Consider the following 19653-nt stretch of genomic DNA (forward strand, 5'->3'; position numbering starts at 1 on the left):
TTTTATTTTATTTTTCGCTAATTTTTTGAACGTACTCATCTGTATTTTTATTAGAGAGCGGATCAGGTGATATAATTGATCATACGTCCAATGTCCAATCGTCCGCTAGATGGCACAGGTCCAGTATCAAGTGAGAAATTTTCCAAGTGTAAGTGACCATTGTTAAATTTCCAGTGTCAGTGAAGGAGAAGATGAAAGACAGGTTAATAGAGAGTGCGTGCGACACACACTAAATCAAGGAATAACTAAACCTGACCGATGAATAACACTTGGGATAAGTCCGATTAGGCAAAAAAATAATAAATTCATTCATTATTTATTTATTTCTTGATATTTTTGGTTGTACATCTATTTTTTGAGTGTTAAATTAAAAAAAATTATTCTTTGATTTTTTCTTTTGCACATTTATTATAATTTTGCAGTATTTTCTATGCTTAGAACTTTCCGGCTACCTTCAATATCCCAATGTCGAGGATGCAAATTAAAGTTGTAATATCACAGCCGAATGATTTATTTTCATATCGTTTTATTTTACAGCTAGTTATTTTCTTGAATTTATCCTTTTATGTTGGAGGCTTGATGAGACTAGTGCATCTCAGACGTAAGTTAGAGTTATTCTTCAACATTCAACACCAGCGATTCTTTATTAAATATAATGAAAGACAGTTTTGCTGTGGTAACACTATGCTAATAGTTTTTTTTCAAAACGGGATTTGAACACTGGAAAACGTGAGATAATTGATTTATTCTATTGAGTCAATATATGTCACTTGCATTGCTTATTCTTAGACGACGTTTGAAAGACTTCGTGAAGAGTCCTCAGGTCTGTGAGGACGACGGCCTAGCCTCACAGCCCTGAGGACGATGGCCGAGTCGGACATCGAAACGTCGACATTTAAGCAGTTCCTGACCCGATCCCAAGAACTCTTCACGAAGTCTAGTCTAAGTCGAAGTCCAGGAAAGCAGTAAACCTTTCTTGATGTTTGAAAGAGCTAACCATTTTCGAACACTCTATTCGTCATTTATGAAGACACTTGACTTTTATGAGTTGCTAATTTCATGAAGGAATTTCATCCATTTTCGGGGAATGACGTAAAGTTTGGAACACCAAACGATTCTACCATTCTATGAATCCACCTGATGTGAGATTACTCCACTTTACATGCAAGGTCATTTAAAAGAGTTCGGGTTATTCGAGAAAGGAAGCCACGCCCTTACTAATACAGCTTACTCTTATTTTTCGATCTCTATTGGGCAGGATTTTATTTGAGAAATTAATATTATTATACCAAATCAGAATTATTGATTTGATCGTAAAATGTTTTTAATCAGCGGTTGTCACGATTACGTCTATAAATCCATACACATTGAAATGTGGCCAAAAATCGAGAACTCTTGTGTATGATAAATCTCATGGATTTGTCTGACCAAGCGTATTGATCTTTGGGATTAAATGAACAAAGTTATCGTCCTAGCGTCCGATGACCCTCCTCAGCTGCAAAAAACATCTGACGTTACCGTTTCTCATGGATTTTTAAAGCAAACATGGAGAAAAAATGCGGTAAAAGCTTGGATGCTGACTATAAGTAGGCTACAGATGTGACTTATTAAAACAATGGGGCACTTTTAGCTTGATAAGAGACAGTATCATTACCGGCAGGCTATTTTTCTTGGTTGAAAAATAAAAGGCTACCTCCCAGAGAGTAGTGCAATGATTAATGGGACGATAAAAGCCAGTTCTCCACCAGAAAGGGGGAAAAAAAGACGAAAATGGGCGGAGAAGGGACGATGCCATTTGTATGGTTTCGGAGAGACCAAAGACCTCTCTCCGAGACTAGCTTCTTGCATTCAAAGCTGCTGACGTAAGCTTTTTTATTAGTGTATTTTGATTTTAGCAAGGATACAGTCTCGATACATCTAAAGACTAAAGGGTCTCATCGGCCTTTCTTCTTGTAATTGATTTCAATGCCATTAGAATGATAAATGATAAAATGTTCCTGAAGTTTAGGCCAATTGATGCAAAAGTGTTTTGCCTACGTTTCCGTTTAATTTAAACCACCCTCAGGGCTTTGAATGAAAAAATTATTAAACATTAAATTAAATATTAATGATTATGCATTAATGATTAAAAAATGCCAGAAATTGAGAATCTAAGTAAAATTTATTTATATCTAATAAATGGAAATTGATGGTAACTAAGTAACTTAGTCACTATAAATGAACAATCCTGTGAAAATAAGGTATGTCATAATTCTTGTGCCTTCAATTTTTTATTTTTTGACTATATTATTGTAAACAAATATTGCCTGTAACCTTTTACTTATGTATCAATATTGTACAATAATGTTTTTCATTTAAGGCCCTGAGGATGGTTTAAAATAAACTGAAACGTAGGCAAATCTCTTTTGCATTATTTGGCCTAAACTCCAAGAACTTAAGATCATTTATAAATAAAGGCCAAGGCAAGAAGAAAAAAATAGAATGATAGTTTCTTCTAGATAGGTGACTTCATTATAATATGACATGATAAGGCATTAGTGAAAACGGCCGTAGCATCTGAGGTTATTATTCTGGGGATATAATTATCCTTTCTTTTTTCTATATTAATTAACAAAATTTTAAGCGTAATTTGACGAAATTGATATTTTGTAATGTTCCAATCAAAAGTTAATAAAAAGGTCCTTCAAATTTGAAAATTTTTCTTTGCAAATTTAAGTATTCCGGGATTAGCCACGGTGATAACTTCACGGAGTCAACCGAAATGCACAAATTGAGCCAACATTCCACAAATTCCATTTCATAAGTGGATTGTTCGTATTTTTGTGGAAATTATAGGTGAATTTTTAAGTAGTCAGTAATATGTGCTTTCCATGGTTAGCAATGAAAAGGTAGGAAATCACTTCAATATAATTGGCTCTAATATTTTCATGATTTTGCCTGATCATTTTGCTCTACAACTCGTATGTTGAGCAATGCACAACTTACGTTTAATATGAGGCACAAGCCATTTCAGCCTAATTACTAGCTATCTAAGGAGCTGGCCCTTTTTGGATCACGATTTCGAGTGCCATCAAGAGCCACTCTGAACTAGACTGTCGTCCGAAATCGTTAAGGAACTAGCGACGGAGTCCACGCAGGCGGAATACAAATTTTTATTCACCGTTTTTGAGGCATTCATGCCAAGAGTCAGCGACTGCAATGAATGGAGAAATTCAGGCCAAAAGCTTATTATATACAGGACGAATCTACATATTTGTGAAGGAATTTTATATTTTGGTTGAGAAAATATCCAATATGTGAGCCCAGTTGAAAACCATGTCCATCAACTAAATTAACACAGCGAAAACTACCTTTTCATTTTATGATGAAATCTTCAATTCCAAGGTTTTTAACGGATGCAAATCATACGCTATTGCAACAAATTCTCAGGATGTTAATTGTTCATAAATAAAATGTCAAATAAGTTTGTCTTTCCATCGTGATTCTGGAGATAGAGACGACGGAGTCTCGAGTCAGTTGCAATGCAAATGGCATGCATTCTTTGGATTTTGGAGATAGTTATTTTTTACCAAGTTTTATTATACTCGCTATGTTGTTTGTCCTTCCCGTAAAATTCTTGCGACTCAAATTTTGAACACTTCCTAGAACTAGAGCACTGAAATTTTCAGGATAGCTCATAACTGCATTACAATGCAATATTCTTACACTTTTGCCACGATTGGAACAGTGCCTAGAGTAATATTCAGAAATAAAAATTTAATATGGAGTTCTATAAAGGGCCACTTAAATCCAATGGAGGCGCTGCAATCGCAAGAGCTGCAATAAAGTATTGGTTTGTAAAGCGTTAAGTACCTGTATATTTTATCTGTGGTTTATCTTTAGCAGAAACCTGCAATTTATCATTCCTTTTATGCCTTGCTCTGAAAATTGTTCATTGCTACGTGGAATTTCCGACTTCGTATATAACTTCTGTCGTCTCTATGTTCCAATTTCAATCAACAATTGAATAAACAAACGTGTACCACAAACATTCTATTTCAAACATAAGGAAGAAGTTAACAAATTTAATTTAGAGATGAAAAGATGCTAAACAAAAGAGAAAGTGAGGAACTGCATAATAATATATTGAGTTAAGACATCGATGTCAAGACATTAGACAAGGTAGGTTGACACGATAAATAGTTTAATAAGAATATTTTGGTCAGATTAAAGCTCTCAATTCGATATGTTTTAATTAGTATTGAGATAACAAATGCAGCGTATGATGATTCTTTTACGATACAAAACTCTTGATAGCTCTTTATGAAACTGTTGCATTAGCTCCTTATTTCTTTTGTCGATTTAAACCAATGGAAAATTATAAAATAAACTTCTAATTTTAAAGTCAGATTCATGATTAATGATTGATTAATCATTAATAATTTTGATTAATCACGGTGAAAATAATTGACCAGGGATTAATTTTTTTCGAATTAAATGTATTCTTACAAAACATCGTGTAATCCTCTAGCTTTCCAATAGCAGTCTCATAAGCCGCAGGCAGTAATTTGTTGCTGCATATCTACTCCGTTTTATAATATTTTATCTAAAGCATGGCACGTTTGAATGAATAATGGCTGTATTAGCCTCAAGGAAAATAGCTATTATGGCATTACTATGTATGTATAACATTTCATACAAATTTTCACTCAGAGTCAAAATTTATTGGCGATGAAATGGTTAAATTAATGAAAATGATTTATAGTAATACTTAAGGAATTATTTATTTGATTTTTCTAAGCTAAAGTTATGTTAGTCATTGATTTACTTTTTTTAATTTCGTTCAACCTCTATCTGCATGTCCAGATAGAAACGATTTTCAAAACCATTTTTTAATGCCGCGCAATCTCTCAATGTCGCTACTAGCTATTCACTGAACATATCAAGGATAAGACCACTGAAAATAAAAATGAGAAAAATACTATTGCGGTTACTACTAGGCTACATATGGTCCAATGGTGCATGCATTGTATCCCATTGTTCAGGAGCTCCGTGGGTATACTTACTAGATTCAGCTTAACAAGGCCTTTGCCTGCTGATAGTGAGGAAACCATTTGTGAGGAAATGTATCGTATACCTGAGTTGGATCCTCTTTGTTTACCAATCGAATTTCATTGATTACATGAATGGAGTATACTCGTGAATGTAGACAGCGCCTGCAGAGTGGAGATTAGTGAACTAATGTAAAAGGTTAATGGATGGGCAGCAGAGTCGATGAGAAGCTATTCCGGGCGCCTGCCCTTGCTTTCCTCCCATTTACTGCGCAGAGTGGATAGCTCAACAATAGCCACACATGGCTACACGCACTGAATACCACCCTCGCGATTTGCATCGCTACCCACTCAGAGCTTGGAAGTGACCCGTTAACTGATGCCTGCTTACAACATAAATGAGGTCAAGGCTTAACAAAAAAAGGCATGAGAATTAGTGTCGCTATTTTTAAAGCTTAATATGGGATTGGAAAAATGGATGAATTCCAATGACAATAAATTTAATATGAATAAATTAAGACGACAAGTACATCAAAACTGTTTTTCTTCCCTCTAACATATTCCTCATTTGGTGGAATGTCGTGTGTCTGTTGATTTGAGCGTTTCGTGAACGGCTACGCTAAAAGTCACGGCCATAACTAAACTTCGAACGTACTACACTCGCACCGACTCTCGTGGATATTTACCTCGAGCGGTCTAAGTGTGCGGCTCGAGGGACCTTACGTGACACAACTTTTGATTGGATGGGTTGAAATCGGCAAATATGACTATACGATGGATATGTTTTGGATGGAGCGAGTACTGAGCTAGAAGAGAATGTTAAAAACAGTGTTAGAGGGAATAATTTAAGGTTAGCGAGGCACGGGAAGGAAAATAATTTATACAATAGTTTTTGTAGACAGAATGAAAGGGAGTAGATCTCATTGTGAACTGAAGAGGGAAGTTCAAGTTGGGAGAAGAGAATAATGGGATGATCGGAAAAATGCTCGATGAAAACCTCTCTGAACCGGTAGAATACTTTAATAGTATGTCAACGGTAATTTAATCGATCTCTTTAAGAATTATAATTTAATCGGTATAATTTAGAAACTGGAATGAGTTATTCATTATGTTTTTCATACTTCCATGAATAATTAGGTCGCTTTGAATAATATATAAGCAAATGCAACACAAAGTCTTATACCCATGCAAATGTCGTGTATCGAAAATAACCTAGCATTTTGCACAATGATGAGCTGTAATCTAATGTGCTTAACTTAATGAATTTCGCATGCATCAAATTACCCATAGCATACCCCATGTGTATCAAAACTTTATTTTCCTCATCACTAGAATGTAGGGGCATTTAATCATAAGTATTTTTATAAATTTCTATTTGTCAACCATAGTATAGTGTCTATACCTGTTAATATATTGAATAACGCGGAAAAAAATGCTTTATAGAATCCGCTACGAAATATTTAATTCGAAGTACATATCACATAATAGATAGTCCTTAATTACGTATGTCATTTCAAGTTGAATTAGGACAACCCGGTAACTTTCTGATATAAGGGTCATGCATTTATCATTTAATGCAGCGTAACTAATTTATAAAAACGAGAAAAAAACCGTGGAAGTTTAGGTATCGTATTAAGTAAATTGGGAATGCTTCAATTGAATCAATGCGAATTGAGGACGCTCGGCGCAAGTGGATGGCAGGCACAAACACTGACTGACTGGCCGAGAAGGAAGGGAAACGAGGAGCAGTTCCTTCCTTTCCGCACGTGATGCATCCTGGGAATTGTGGTCGAGCACGAGAAGGTCCCAGATGAGTACCAGAGAAGGGGGGAAGAGTAAAAGGATGGCGGCTTCATGAAGAGTTGGGGGTCCGAGAACGGAGCCTTGGGGTACCAATCGTTCCTAAGAGTTTGGAGGGGGGGGGAGTAAGGAGGGGGGACGAGGGGTACGGAGGGGCGTGGCTGTATGAAGAAAGCCTTGATCAAATGGAAAACGTCCCTCTTCAAAAGAACCGTTCTCTTCAGAACCCCTCAACTCATCCTCCGCCAAACCCTTGGAGAGCGGAATGGAGGCATACAAGAAGCATCTCTATTCCCTCCTCCTTTTCCCTTGAACCCCCCGTGGCGACGAAGGCGACCTATTACTTCCAGTCCACGGCAGAGGAGAAGGAGGAGGAAAAAAATAAGACGGTTGGGAACGATGTGGAGGAGGAAGAAAGAAAAAAAAGAAGGCATTCACGTGCGTCCGTAGGATGTGACCCAGTACGGTGAGGGGCTCTAATACACCGACCGATCGGAAATGACCGAGGGGCGTCAAAAGGAAGTGAGTGGTGCGCGATATGTGAAGAGGTGGAGCAAGTAGACTACATGGAAGAGGATCCAGTCCCTCCTGGAGAAGTTTTGTTTCGTTTATATATCTGATTTATTTGCCCTCTCAATGAATTATTTTGTAAATATGTGCAGAATCACTCAGTCAGTGATTCACCCGAAGGTTGGTTTGAATATACATACATTTCCTCATTGCTGGAATATAGGAAAATTTAATTGCAAGTATATATACAAATTTATATTTCTCAACCATAGTAATAGTGGCTTTTTCATGTGAAAATATTGTATAAAGCGGAAAAGATTGTTTTCAACAAGCCACAAGAATATATTTAATGCTTGATGCATGAGAAGGAATAAAAGGTACTGAATTAAGTATATCAATTCAAGTTGATTCAAGTATATCAATGAATGTATACTTATCCATTTGGTGAGGGTGGAGCTCACTTAGAACTAAGCTACAGGCGTGTAAATTTCACAAATTCGGCAAAGGGGGACTAACTGCATACCCTGGGCTATCTATTACTTTGAGCATTTTATATGGAGATGTCTGAAGACTTCAACTGGAATTTGAAACCGGGACTCCTCGATCAGCATCCAAACTCTCCCTGCTAGACTGCTATGCACCCATGGTTAGAATATATAGTTATTACTATCTATGAAGCTTCGTTTGGGTGAATTGAGCAGTGTCTGAGAAATCAGCGTGTAAATCAGTGGTACTGTTTTCCAAAATTTCTGTTTTTAAAATTTTTTGAACGAGATAATGAATTTTTGACAATAAATACAATACCTATGTAGAAATAAATTTCCTTTGTGACTTCTCTCCTAGCAATAGATGAATTAGTTACCGAGATAAAAGACTTGAAACTCAGCTATCTCGAAATTTTGTAGGGAAAACAGTTCAATCGATTTTCAAAAATGTCCGTAGCGCTGAGTGTAAACTGTAGAGCGATTAATTTACTCTCAATATTTGGTATACATACTATTTTCGATCACGACGATTAGTATTGAAAACATTGAATTTTATACATCACGCTATCGCAAACGAAAGTTGCGGTTAGGAGCCCTAATTATAACTTATTTCACCATGAAATTCGGGTCACTTTGCCCGTCAGCGACGCGAGTGCTGATTTTTGTAAACCCTTTTAAAAGCGCGATGGGTGACGACATATACACTAGCGAAGAGGAGAATCCTCTTTTGAAATATTCGTGGGGTAGAGTATAGTGTGGAGTAGGGTGGTAGCGGCTCATGTAACAGGATTTCCCGCGGCGATCCAATGATTGTGTAGTCGATCGGTGCAAGAGGGAGGTGATTCGATAATGGACGCGAGGGAATACGTGTTCGCGCTGTGTCGATCGACTTTGAAGGGAGATGAAAAAATGAGAGGCGCATGAGGCGTAAAAAAGTTCGCTCCGAGAGTTTCCTCCGACCCAGTTGAGAAGTATTTGCGGCGTTTCTGTTTTCTTTTACTCCAGGTGGCTATAACCCCTCACAATTCATAAGGGAGCTATTTTAGGTAGCCGAGAATGAAAGAGAATTAAAGGAAATACGGGACGGAGAAAAAAGTTAAACCTACTGGGGAGATAATGGAACTTTTTTTGGTGTAATTGGGAACAAAAAGGGAAGGAGTAATTATTACTAATATTTTTAGTGCTGGTGAAAATAAACTAAAGAAATAAATGTCAGGCAATAATGCTGGTTTGGGCTTACTGAGCGTTGTTAAAGGTGGTCATATCTGGTAAACATAAGTTGAATCTTGAATACAAACATCTATCAAATTGATCATTCATACAATTTCTTTTTGGAAGCAATGGGTAATACACATTTAGAGCACATGAAAATATTTCGAAATTTGAAAAATTTAAATTGTCCGTCTGTTAATAATCCATAACATAAAATCTTTGTGTAAACCTTGACCTCAAGAAGAATATAATGTTTATCTATCGTTATCTTACATATAGGGTGTTTATAAATGATTACCGGGGGTTTAACGCTTTATAATATTTATCACATTATACTTATAGTTATAAATTATGTGTCAAATGAAAGAGCAGCTCAAACAGTTTTGTGTTTTAGCAACAATGCACATGTACGTGAAATGTTTCCACCGTGATCCGCTAGAAAGCGGTAATAGCAAATATGGCGACTAGTGAACAGAAAGCGTTTTGTGTTTTAAAGTTTGCAAAGACTGAATCTGTGCAACGTGCGTTCCGCATTAAAAAATAAAAAAGTAATCACCTGGTCAATAAACTCTTTTTAGAACCAGTGATTCTAAGAAATGTTGGGCTTATCACGCTCAGAAAAGAAAGTAAAATTAATTAGTTCCGCAATTATTTTCACTATCAACGCTTTTGTCAAACAGAAATTACTCTTCAAAAAAGGCTATTCGGGCTTCCAGCCGGGTGGTCTCCCTCCATTCTGCCCAGAATGGAGGGAGACCACCCGGCTGGAAGCCCGAATAGCCTTTTTTGAACATATTCGCCGGGAAAGCATCAGATTTTACTTCAGAAATTACTCTTGTTTAAGTTGAAGCGTGCCATCATTAGTTCATTAAAACTTCGTACTTTCTCTTGTCTTAATTGTGAATTATGAAGCAGATTTAAGAACATAAAGTACGTATAATAAGCACCTATAATTTCCATGAAATTTTGGACCGTAAAAGGTGGCAAATTTTTAGTTTTAAATTTTATTTTAAAATGCTGCATCTCAACTCGCACGATTCAATTGAACTACCATGGACACTTTGCCTAACAACCAAAGATAGGAAAGAAGGGAGAAGAAACCAAGCCAAATATGGAAGTTGATGAAATTGTGTGGTGTGAGGGGAAATAGGGTATAATATCGAAAATTAGGTAAACTTATGTGAAATATTGGAGTGGGAACGGGCACTATATAGATCAGAAACGAAAACCATTGGCAAAAAATTGTCAGAAAATTATTTTCTTGGATTTTTGGGATATCCCACTAAAGTCAAGTGATTTCTCCTCTTTGGAATGTTCTCATCCTTAACGCTTGTCTCGGGATGATGTAGTGAATTTATTGAAAAAGGCGAGAAAAGGGAAAGAAATTTTTTTTTTGGAAATGGGTAGGAAATAATGATATTGGATGAAAACTAGCATAAGGATTTACAACTGGTCCAACATCGTCGATGAAGCCAAGGCTCCACATGGTTACCACCATAGATTATGACCATCCCTTTTTTACCAGCAGACCTTTATCCAAGCATCCTTAATGTTGATTCCAACGCTATAATCAATGGAAGTAATTGCGGAGGGTGAAGGAGTCAACGTGTACTATAACGGAGTCATCCGCATGTGCAAATGAAGTGCGAAGTATTGACTGGAGAAAAATCATTTTCCTGAACCGGTATGTGAACCTTCATCTCAAAAATTATCAAAAATTCTTCTTCCAAAAATTATATTATTCCTCTATGGAGCTAAATACGAAAAACCAAACTCTAATACCGAAAAGTTTATGTGGAGGAATAGTTTCTTTGGCAACTTAACCGGTAAAACACCTTGAGCTATTTCAGGATATGTATGTCAAGGAATATCATTTTTCCACCGTGGAATATCGATACCTCCACTGCGTAGACACTCAACAATCGCTCACCGAATCAAATCCGCTCACCTAGTACCATAAGGGCTATCTAGATGAGCGGATTTGATTCGTTGAGCGATTGTTGAGCGTTTACGCAGTGAAGGTATCGATATGTGCACTTTTAACGCCAGTATTTGCGAATCCAAACGAAGCGCATGACACCTGTCACCTAAACATCGAAGTTCTGGAAAGGTAATCACGTGGAAAAAGCGGTTTGATGGAGAGATTTTTTAACGGTGTTCGGGAATACTGCGTTCACTTTCTGTCAATTTTTATGAAAAGGTTTCCAAGAAATATGCTTTTGTCAAGTGATTTCGACTGAAAGAAATTACTATCGATAATCTTACATCTAAATGGCACTCGGTACGCGAGCACTTTCAAGGATCATCCATGGACATAAATAACATTTTTACAACATTCCGAACCAGATTTCCAGGTAATTTATCATTAGATATAGCATCGAAGATGGCATCCTTCGCTGACAAGGTGGGGAATTAAAGCGCATTAAGTTGCCTAACGAATTTAACTGTTTGTATCGCATACCCATCGAAAGGTACTCCTAGTGATTCTACGGCTACTGACCAACATTATTTATTTTAAAATTTCAATGACTCCCATTATCAAGTTCATCACTTACTTGTAATAAAATAAAACACCGGTCGTCTAAGCGTATGGCCTAAATAAGGCCGTTGGGGTGAGCGCTTAAGAACGAGACAAATAATGAGAGAGAGAGTAGCACGAGTGGTTGGGGATTGGAACACTCTCTCACCTGTCGTACTCGATGCCGACGCAGAGGAAGCCGGTGACCTGCGGCTCTCCCGGAGCGCCAACCTCGAGGTCCGAGAGGTCGACGGACGTATCGGAGCAGACAGAGTCGAAGGAGGCGGCGCGCAGGAGGGGCGGGGGCAGCTCCGGGGGCAGATCGGGGGCCTCCGACTGCATGCGAAGCACCTCCTGCATCAGTTCCCGCGGGGGCGGCTCCGGCACGGGCGGAGGCGGCGATTCCTCCTCTTCCATGCTCTGCTGCAGCAGTCTCGGGGGCGGAGGGATCGGGGGCGGGGTCGGGGGTGGAGGGCCCGTGGGGGGCGGAGGCAGTGGAGGGGCGGAGGGCGGCGGGGGCAGCGGAGGGGCGGATGGCGCCCAGGAGGCGAAGGTGAGCACGGAGGCGGTGGTGGTGAAGTTGGGGGCCGGTGGCCTCGGGGGCGGCGGTGGCGGCGGGGGCGAGGTCGGGGGCGGCGGAGAGGTGGAGGAGGCGGTGGAGGATGCGGAGGGCAGCTGGGAGCGCTTGGGGGCGGGGGCGGGCCTCAGCGGCTGTGGGGGGATGGAGGCGGGGGCGATGGAGGCGGGAGGCGGCGAGGCCCCCGGGGGCGGTGGAGACCACGGGTTGGGTCCTCCGCCGCCGCACGCGCTCGTCTCGGCCAGCACGACGCGGAAGTCACGGTCGACGGGGTCGAAGCGCTGGAAGCTACCCGCGGCCACGTCCAGCCGGATGTCCGAATCGGAGGTGATCTGTAGGAATAAGAGTGGAGAGTGTGTTTAGCAAGGTCTCACTGATAAGATGCCCTCATCTACGATCTAACGATTTGATCGTTGGATCATTCTTCCTCATAGAATAATCCTCCAAGATCGTTAGAATATTAATTGCGTATGCTTGGTTTCGCTAATAGTAGGACCCGCCCGCCTTTGTGACGGTGCGGGATTTCTCGTCCCTTCCCTATCCCCTCCCAGGAGGCGTCGTTGGGCTCCCATGGCGGCGGCGCCTCCTTCCTTGTTCCTTCCCGTCCTTCCCCTTCTGGGTGCAGAGGAAAAAAGCTCGCGCTTATAGTCCCTGCCCCAGGAGTGTAACCGGCGAGCCCGCCCTGGAGTCTCGTTTCCACTGCCCTCATCTACGGAAAATCGTAGGGTTTTTCTTCCCTCTAGGAAACTCTTTCCTTCCCGTAGAAAAATTAAATTATGGTTTCGCTAATAGTGGCCCACGTCGCCCTAATCACGGCGTGGGGTATCTCTATCCAACCCTACCCTTCCAACCCTATCATCAACCCGTAGGCGACGGTGGACTCCCTATCGCGGCGGTCCTTCTTTCCTATTGTTCCTTCCTCTCTAAACCCCTCACCAGGATGAATAGTGGTGAATAAGACTCGGACATCGTTCCTGGGTCTGTTGGTTGTACTCTTTCAAGGGCCCACCCCTGGTATGGTGTCCCGAGAAGGCGACATGATAGGCCTTTTACGCCTTGAAGCTAGAGTATATTATGAATGGTGGAAAGTAACCCGGTGTCAGTACTGGCCTGCTTTTAATGAAATTTTAATAATTTCATCATAAATAATTTAATGAGCGAGGAGACAACGACTTAGCGTCCCTTACGACGGACGGAGTGTTGAACTTGGGTTGTTCTTCGCACAGCACTCAATCTTAGATACTGTACCTATCTATTTGAATAATCTCTTCCAACGTGGGATTTGATCCATCCCTATGGGATGTCAAGCTAACAATCAAATCACCGCACAAACCTGATCCCCAGCAATTTATGGTGAAATATTCATACATACTCAGAAGTATTAATCCTGTACGCGAAATGGCTTTGAGGAAGGAAATTTGTCTCCTTTCTTGTACGTGTAATGTTCATAAGTTGATTAGTCAGGGTTTGCTCTACCATCACCCATTCATTCCAAAATTTAGATTGAATTTGTTACATTATACGTATTAGGGGTGAGTCAATAGCCGTTATTAAAGATCATACAGCTCCTAATGGGTTTTTTTACAACGGAGGATTATTATTTTCTCATTTCGACGAATTCCGGGCAAAAAAACGTCAAAATTAGCTGTATCGTTGCGTAAGCTAAAGAATAGAAGCAACTAATTCATTGGAGACTTCAATGTCTGACGATACGCCAAGACTGATAAGGTTGAAGTTTCGTATAAATGGTTAAATGAATGCATGCAGTTGATCGCTACCGTTCTTTGATGATCTTATCGCGGTGAAAATACTAAGTATTGGCTGCTACATAAATTAGTGAGTAAGAATCGATGACTATCCCGCTTTGTATTCACAAATAAATTCATTACAATATTTGTCAGCGCCGTTACAATTATGCGAATTAGATTTATTGGAATATCGATTTGAGCATTAAAAAAATACTCTTGCCAACTGAGGTGCTGATCCGGCGAATTTCAGTTTTCATTGAGTAGTTAAGTCTTCCCGTATCTTCCTTTATGGGTGTTATTCGCCATGAAATGTGATATCAGTCCAGATAGAAATTACCAGACATTAAAAAAGAACCTAGCGTAACAAAGCCGTCACGCGCTCCAATTATACCTGTGGCTTCCACAGCCGAATGTGATGCATTTATCGCATTATCACTCCGATTGCTTTTGTTCCTTTCAATGGAAAATGCCGAGTGACAAAGCACACCATCGTAAATTTTCCAATGATCAATATCGGGCAGAGAATTTTGCAGTGACCACAGTCCATATCATAAAAAAACTATCTCAGCATGAACAGTAAAGCCATTTTTAAAGACCCAAAAAATTCTTTACTCTTAATTTTATATTCTGCTGTTAAAAAAAAATGGTCAATTTATTTCATCAGGCTAATGCATTTGATCTATTTTCGATTCTTCCCGGTATTTTTGTTTTTCTAGTTTCGACTACTGAATAATAGAGTAATAAGTAAACATGCTCCTATAACAGCAATTATAATTGCGGATTTATTTGTGCACTAATTTCATACACAAAGAACTTGTGACGGATATATAGAGGAATTTCAGACTTTTTTTTCAGCGGATTTCTCCCTCTGATATCCGTATCAATTGGCAATTTTCAGAGTATCCTTTAATGGCATAATCGAGTGTATCTTTCCCTAATTTGAAATCCGTTTGAAACATTGAAATAATTTGAATTTGAAACACGAACCTTCAGATAAATGCACTGCTCTCGAAGTGATATCAGTCTATACAAAGACTGCCAGAACACTTCTTAAATACTTCATGAAAACCCTCCTTTGCCGGTAAAATAGTTAAATAATTAATTCCCATTACGCTTTGCAAATGTACCGTGGCAAAAGTTTTTCGCGAGGTATGGGACGTGGGCTATTTTTTATAACGTTTTTAAAACTCGCTTTGTTGTTAACCATCTTGTCCGGGTCAAATCTTGCAACTCAATTTTAAACCGCTCTCCGATTAGCTATCAATCTGAAGTTTTCAGGATAACTCAGAACTAGATGCCAATGAAACAGTCTATCATTTAAATTATGATTTAAATTGTATCTCGATTTTTATACAAAATTTATAATTAAATATAGAGGTTTGCTCAAAAAACGACCACCAAAAGCCGAAAGCGGCGCTTCGGTCATATGAAAAAACGAGAATGATAGGGTCATAACAACAAATTTTTCTAGGTGAAAACATACTGAAGATACAAAATACAGAAAAATGCAGTTACTTACATGTTAATTGACCAAGCATTACATGAAACAAGTACTTTGTACGCAATCAAGCACGCGGGTGCAAAGTTAAAAATGTTTTCATGGTGAACTTAATCCTTAAATGTGTTTAATTGTAAGTGTAAATATAAATTAAGCGTTACGAGCGTGCTAGGCCCGCTCCCAGCGGGCTTCCCCCGCTCTTTTTAATGCAGGCCCACAGAGGGATAGGCGCGTTTCTAATTTTAAAATGTAGAAAAAAAGGCAGGGCCTTATGTACAAATTTAATTGGAATGTTCATGTACAAATTTAGGTGAGAGGACCTCTTTAAATACAACATTGGAAGTAATTACACTATCCTCTGTTAATACTTGTTTAGCTTTTTCCTTAATATTTACAAAAATATTTGGAAAAGATCTTACCCTAGAGAATTCCACATAAAGTTGGCCATGAGAGAATACAGTGTCAGGCATGAATAAGCCAGCTCTTTGCAAAGTCTGACCCTGAGCCTTGTTAATAGTCATCGCATAGGAAACCTTAATGGGAAATTGTCTGCGAGTCAAATTAAAAGGCATGGTGGGATCCGACGGCGTTAACTGTATTCTTGGGATGAGGACAATCTTGCCGGAATCGATTATTATTTTTTTTAATCAATTATTTTTTTAAAATTTTTAAAAACCAATTTTAGGGAACAATAGTAATATTTAGAAAGTAAGACATGCCGTCGCATGTTCTCTGATAAATTCTGTGCATTTTGGTACCTCATTTGTAGAGTTTGGTTGCGTACAAGTTGAGAAAAAGATATCTATACAGTAGAAATAATAAAGAGGATAGAGGAAGATGCACCCAAAGTTTTTCATTGTATATGAAGCAATTAATTTGGAGACTCTGACAGGTTCATAGAAAATTTACTGCGTTCTTTTTGGTCGCTATAAAAAAGTTGTTTTTTATAATAATTAATTTTTATTTTGTATTATTACAATGGTTGAAAAAGGCGTCAGAGGGTAGAATGCTAGGTAAACGAGGGAGAGGAAGGAAGAGAATAGGATTTTTAGATAGATTGAAAGGTAGTAGGTCTTACAGTGAATTGAAGAGGGAAGTGCTTGAAGGAAAGGGAGATCCCCAGAATGCTTCTCAAGGTAGTTAGAGTGCCTCGATAAAAGTGACAAGAATTTGATGAAACTCTGGTCAAACATTCTTCGAAAGATGCAATTTCAATGATCCAAAGAAAAAAGGATTTCCATGTGCCGTTTTTGAGATATTTGACGGTAAAATTTGGATAATGTAACATGGGCTATTATGGAGAAATATGGTTTTTTGGTTCTATCGAAGCATTTTTTTTTTAGACGGCTCTCATTAAAAGCAAAATGCTGTGGAAAATCTAAATATGAACGAGAAAGCAAAAGCTGATGATAAAATAAGCAGGATATTTGTGAAAAAATGCCTTAAACTGGCAAGATCGCATGATACCAACGTCAACAGTAAACAAATATAGTTTCCTGACTTACACATACGTTTTACATATTAACTCTTGTTTATAAATAAAAAAATTATTTCGGATTCACTTCTTAGGTTGTGAATATTTAGTCAAGGCGTGTCGTCAGCCGTTTAGAGAGATAAGGTTCGAAGCAGTGTTGGAACTAATGAAGTTAACTACTGTAAATACATTTAAAAAATCATTCTTGACGTTTGAATCATGGTGAGGTGCAAAATTGCACTCACAATGCATTCCCAATTGTTTTCTTTTGTTTAATTTCTTTTGGCGACTCTTTTGCGTGAATAATAGGTAGCCAGAGTACATCACTTGACTTCAGCCGATGTAGCTCTAAGTCCATGTACTCCATGGAAGCCTACCTTAAACGGTTGAATACAAGGAGGTTGTGAATATCTGGAGGGGGCACCACTGGTTTTGAGCGTGGAGCGAAGTGTGGCCGGAATAGGGGTGCTTGGGTAGAACAAGCCACGCCCATTTTGACCAAAACATTGACAATCACAAAAGGGTATTATAAGGGTAATCTTGTGAAATTTTTTATCATACCTCGTTAATACATTAAAATAACCGATGGAACACACAATGCAAACCTTATTTATTACTTCATTGGTAGGCTTCGCGAATTTATGACTCAAACATCTTTTCCCAAGGGAAAAATTATTATCAACCACAACGGTTACGTTATACAACCAGCTCAGCTGAAAATAAAAGTTAAAGAGAGTAAACTAGTCATTCATCTATACACCGATGGCTAAGTTCTAACCTCACGTATCTAAAAAATATAAACTTTTCGGCAGAGCTAAAAACGATTAATTGTTTTTTTAATTTTATATAATTTTAATTGAAATTAAAAACCAAAAATACATATAACTGAAAAAGAATAATACGTTTGCAAACAAAGAGTTTTTTTTTGCTTGAAGTGAATTTTATTGTTTATTAACAGTATTAGCGGTATTGACTCGGAGCGGCTAAATTTTGAGAGGCGTGTTGTTAGAACTTATCCATCGATATATATGTAGGCATTGAATTTTATTGTAGCCAACGAAAATTAGCAATTACAGGTATAAAGTATATCCCCACCAGCAGAGTGGCTAACAGACACAGACTTCGTACATTAATAGAAGTATGGCGAATGATGGGAAAAATCGGATTGCAATCACCGGCAAAATACTATACTCTGTTTATTTTATCTCTGCGGGTGAGCTCGTGTGGCCAAAGTAAATAGAGGTGATGGGAAGGAAAGTTTCTCAGCATGCGACTTTACCTTTGCCAATCAAAAAACAGTAAGCGTGGCCTCAGTGAGTCCCTCTCAGACTTCCGCCGAGTGAACATCGTGAAACTGCTCTTGGAGCAGGGTTGCCACACCTCACGCGTTCTCCTTGCATGTGACTAAGTAAGCCTTCCACGGGCTTCTGTGAGAGGATTATCCCCAATGCCTTCCAAATGAGTAGGTATATTGTCTCGGGGCAAAATACCTGTGGCCGCCTTTGACTCACGTTTTCAGTAACAAAGTAAGACGGCTATGTACATTTGGCAACGTTATGTTCGCTCCTCCTCTCTCTCTCTCGGTACTACCCCTCCTCTATCAGCGAAGCCATCCGAGAGGCTCTCACGAAAGCTCACCCGCAGACATAAAGTGAATAGACTATAATGATTATGGTAACATTTTTCACTTAATGTTGTTCATTTTCAAACTTAGCCTCCTCAAAATAACAGTCGGAAACTAAGTCCAAAAATTGTCAAACGAGGATGGCGGAACTTTGACCACGCCAAAAACTCGTAAGCAGCGCCTCCAGATATTCACATTTTCCTTGGTTGAATACTTTAATAAAACAACATTACAAGGCGCAATTGGGAGCGTTGGACTCACCAGGTAGCCGTTGGCGCTGTAGTGTCCGGCGCCGGCGCGCGTCAATCCGACCTTCTCCTCGCGGGAGGAGAGCAGCCAGGCGGTGGAGTGGGGCCAGATGAGCCAGAGGCATCGGCAGCAGGCGACGGCCGCGATGAGCGCCACGGCGACGCACAGGGCCCCCAGGGCCAGGCCCACCGCCACCTGGGCGCCCATCTCGCTGGGGCCCCAGCCCTCCTCCTCCTCCACCGCCCCCCGAACACCTATCTCGCCCCCGGCCGGGGGCTGCTCCGAAGCCGCCCACCTCACTTCGCCCCCACCGCCTCTCCTGCACAGGCAAAAAAAGACAGGAAAGGATTATCATTATAGTCTAAGATTTTAGCTTCAATAAGGAGCACAACATGAAACCAGTGGTTTTGTATGCAGTTCACCAATATTACAAAAGAGGATCCTCAAGTCGGACTCACTTTCTTTTTTTAACCACCTGAGATTAGCACAAATGATAAAAAAATATAAATAAAGTTACACGGATAGTAAAACTTATCTATAGTCTACACTAAAACTCATGAACCCCATTATTGTAGTCAGTAAGGTAAAGTAAGTGCGCGAGAGATCCTACATTTTGTGCTTCGAAATTGATAGGCGTTTTTTTCCACCTGAAACATAATACTAATGGGAATTAAGTGGATAGCATTTGGTTTGTGATCCACAAATTAGGCTGATCTCACTTTCAAACTGAACAACCTGTCATCAAACTTAGTTAGCAAAATTCTTATCAAAATAAGATGCCATTAAATTTAATTCTTCAAAGTAGTTTGATAAAATCAGGTATTACAGGCTTTACCGAAGATTTAATCTTATTTTCAGATATGCGCCACGTTCTTTCAGCTTTTAAAAGCAATTTATCGAGCGCACATGGACATTTTGAAAGCAATTA

At 39.2% G+C, this 19653-nt stretch overlaps 1 protein-coding gene across 1 annotated transcript in view; it reads right to left on the reverse strand.

The window, feature by feature from the left end:
* LOC124162539 (synaptotagmin-3-like) overlaps positions 1 to 19653 on the reverse strand; it is a 269510-nt gene that overhangs the window by 141817 nt on the left and 108040 nt on the right. Inside the window, exons 2-3 of the mRNA XM_046539114.1 lie at positions 18738 to 19044; positions 11725 to 12464 (exon numbers count right to left, since the gene is read on the reverse strand). Of these exons, the coding sequence (XP_046395070.1) occupies positions 11725 to 12464; positions 18738 to 18932 (935 nt within the window). The 5' untranslated portion in view covers positions 18933 to 19044. The remainder of the gene's footprint in view (positions 1 to 11724; positions 12465 to 18737; positions 19045 to 19653) is intronic.

Source organism: Ischnura elegans, chromosome 7 (genome assembly GCF_921293095.1).
Source record: "Ischnura elegans chromosome 7, ioIscEleg1.1, whole genome shotgun sequence".
Lineage (NCBI taxonomy): Eukaryota > Metazoa > Arthropoda > Insecta > Odonata > Coenagrionidae > Ischnura > Ischnura elegans.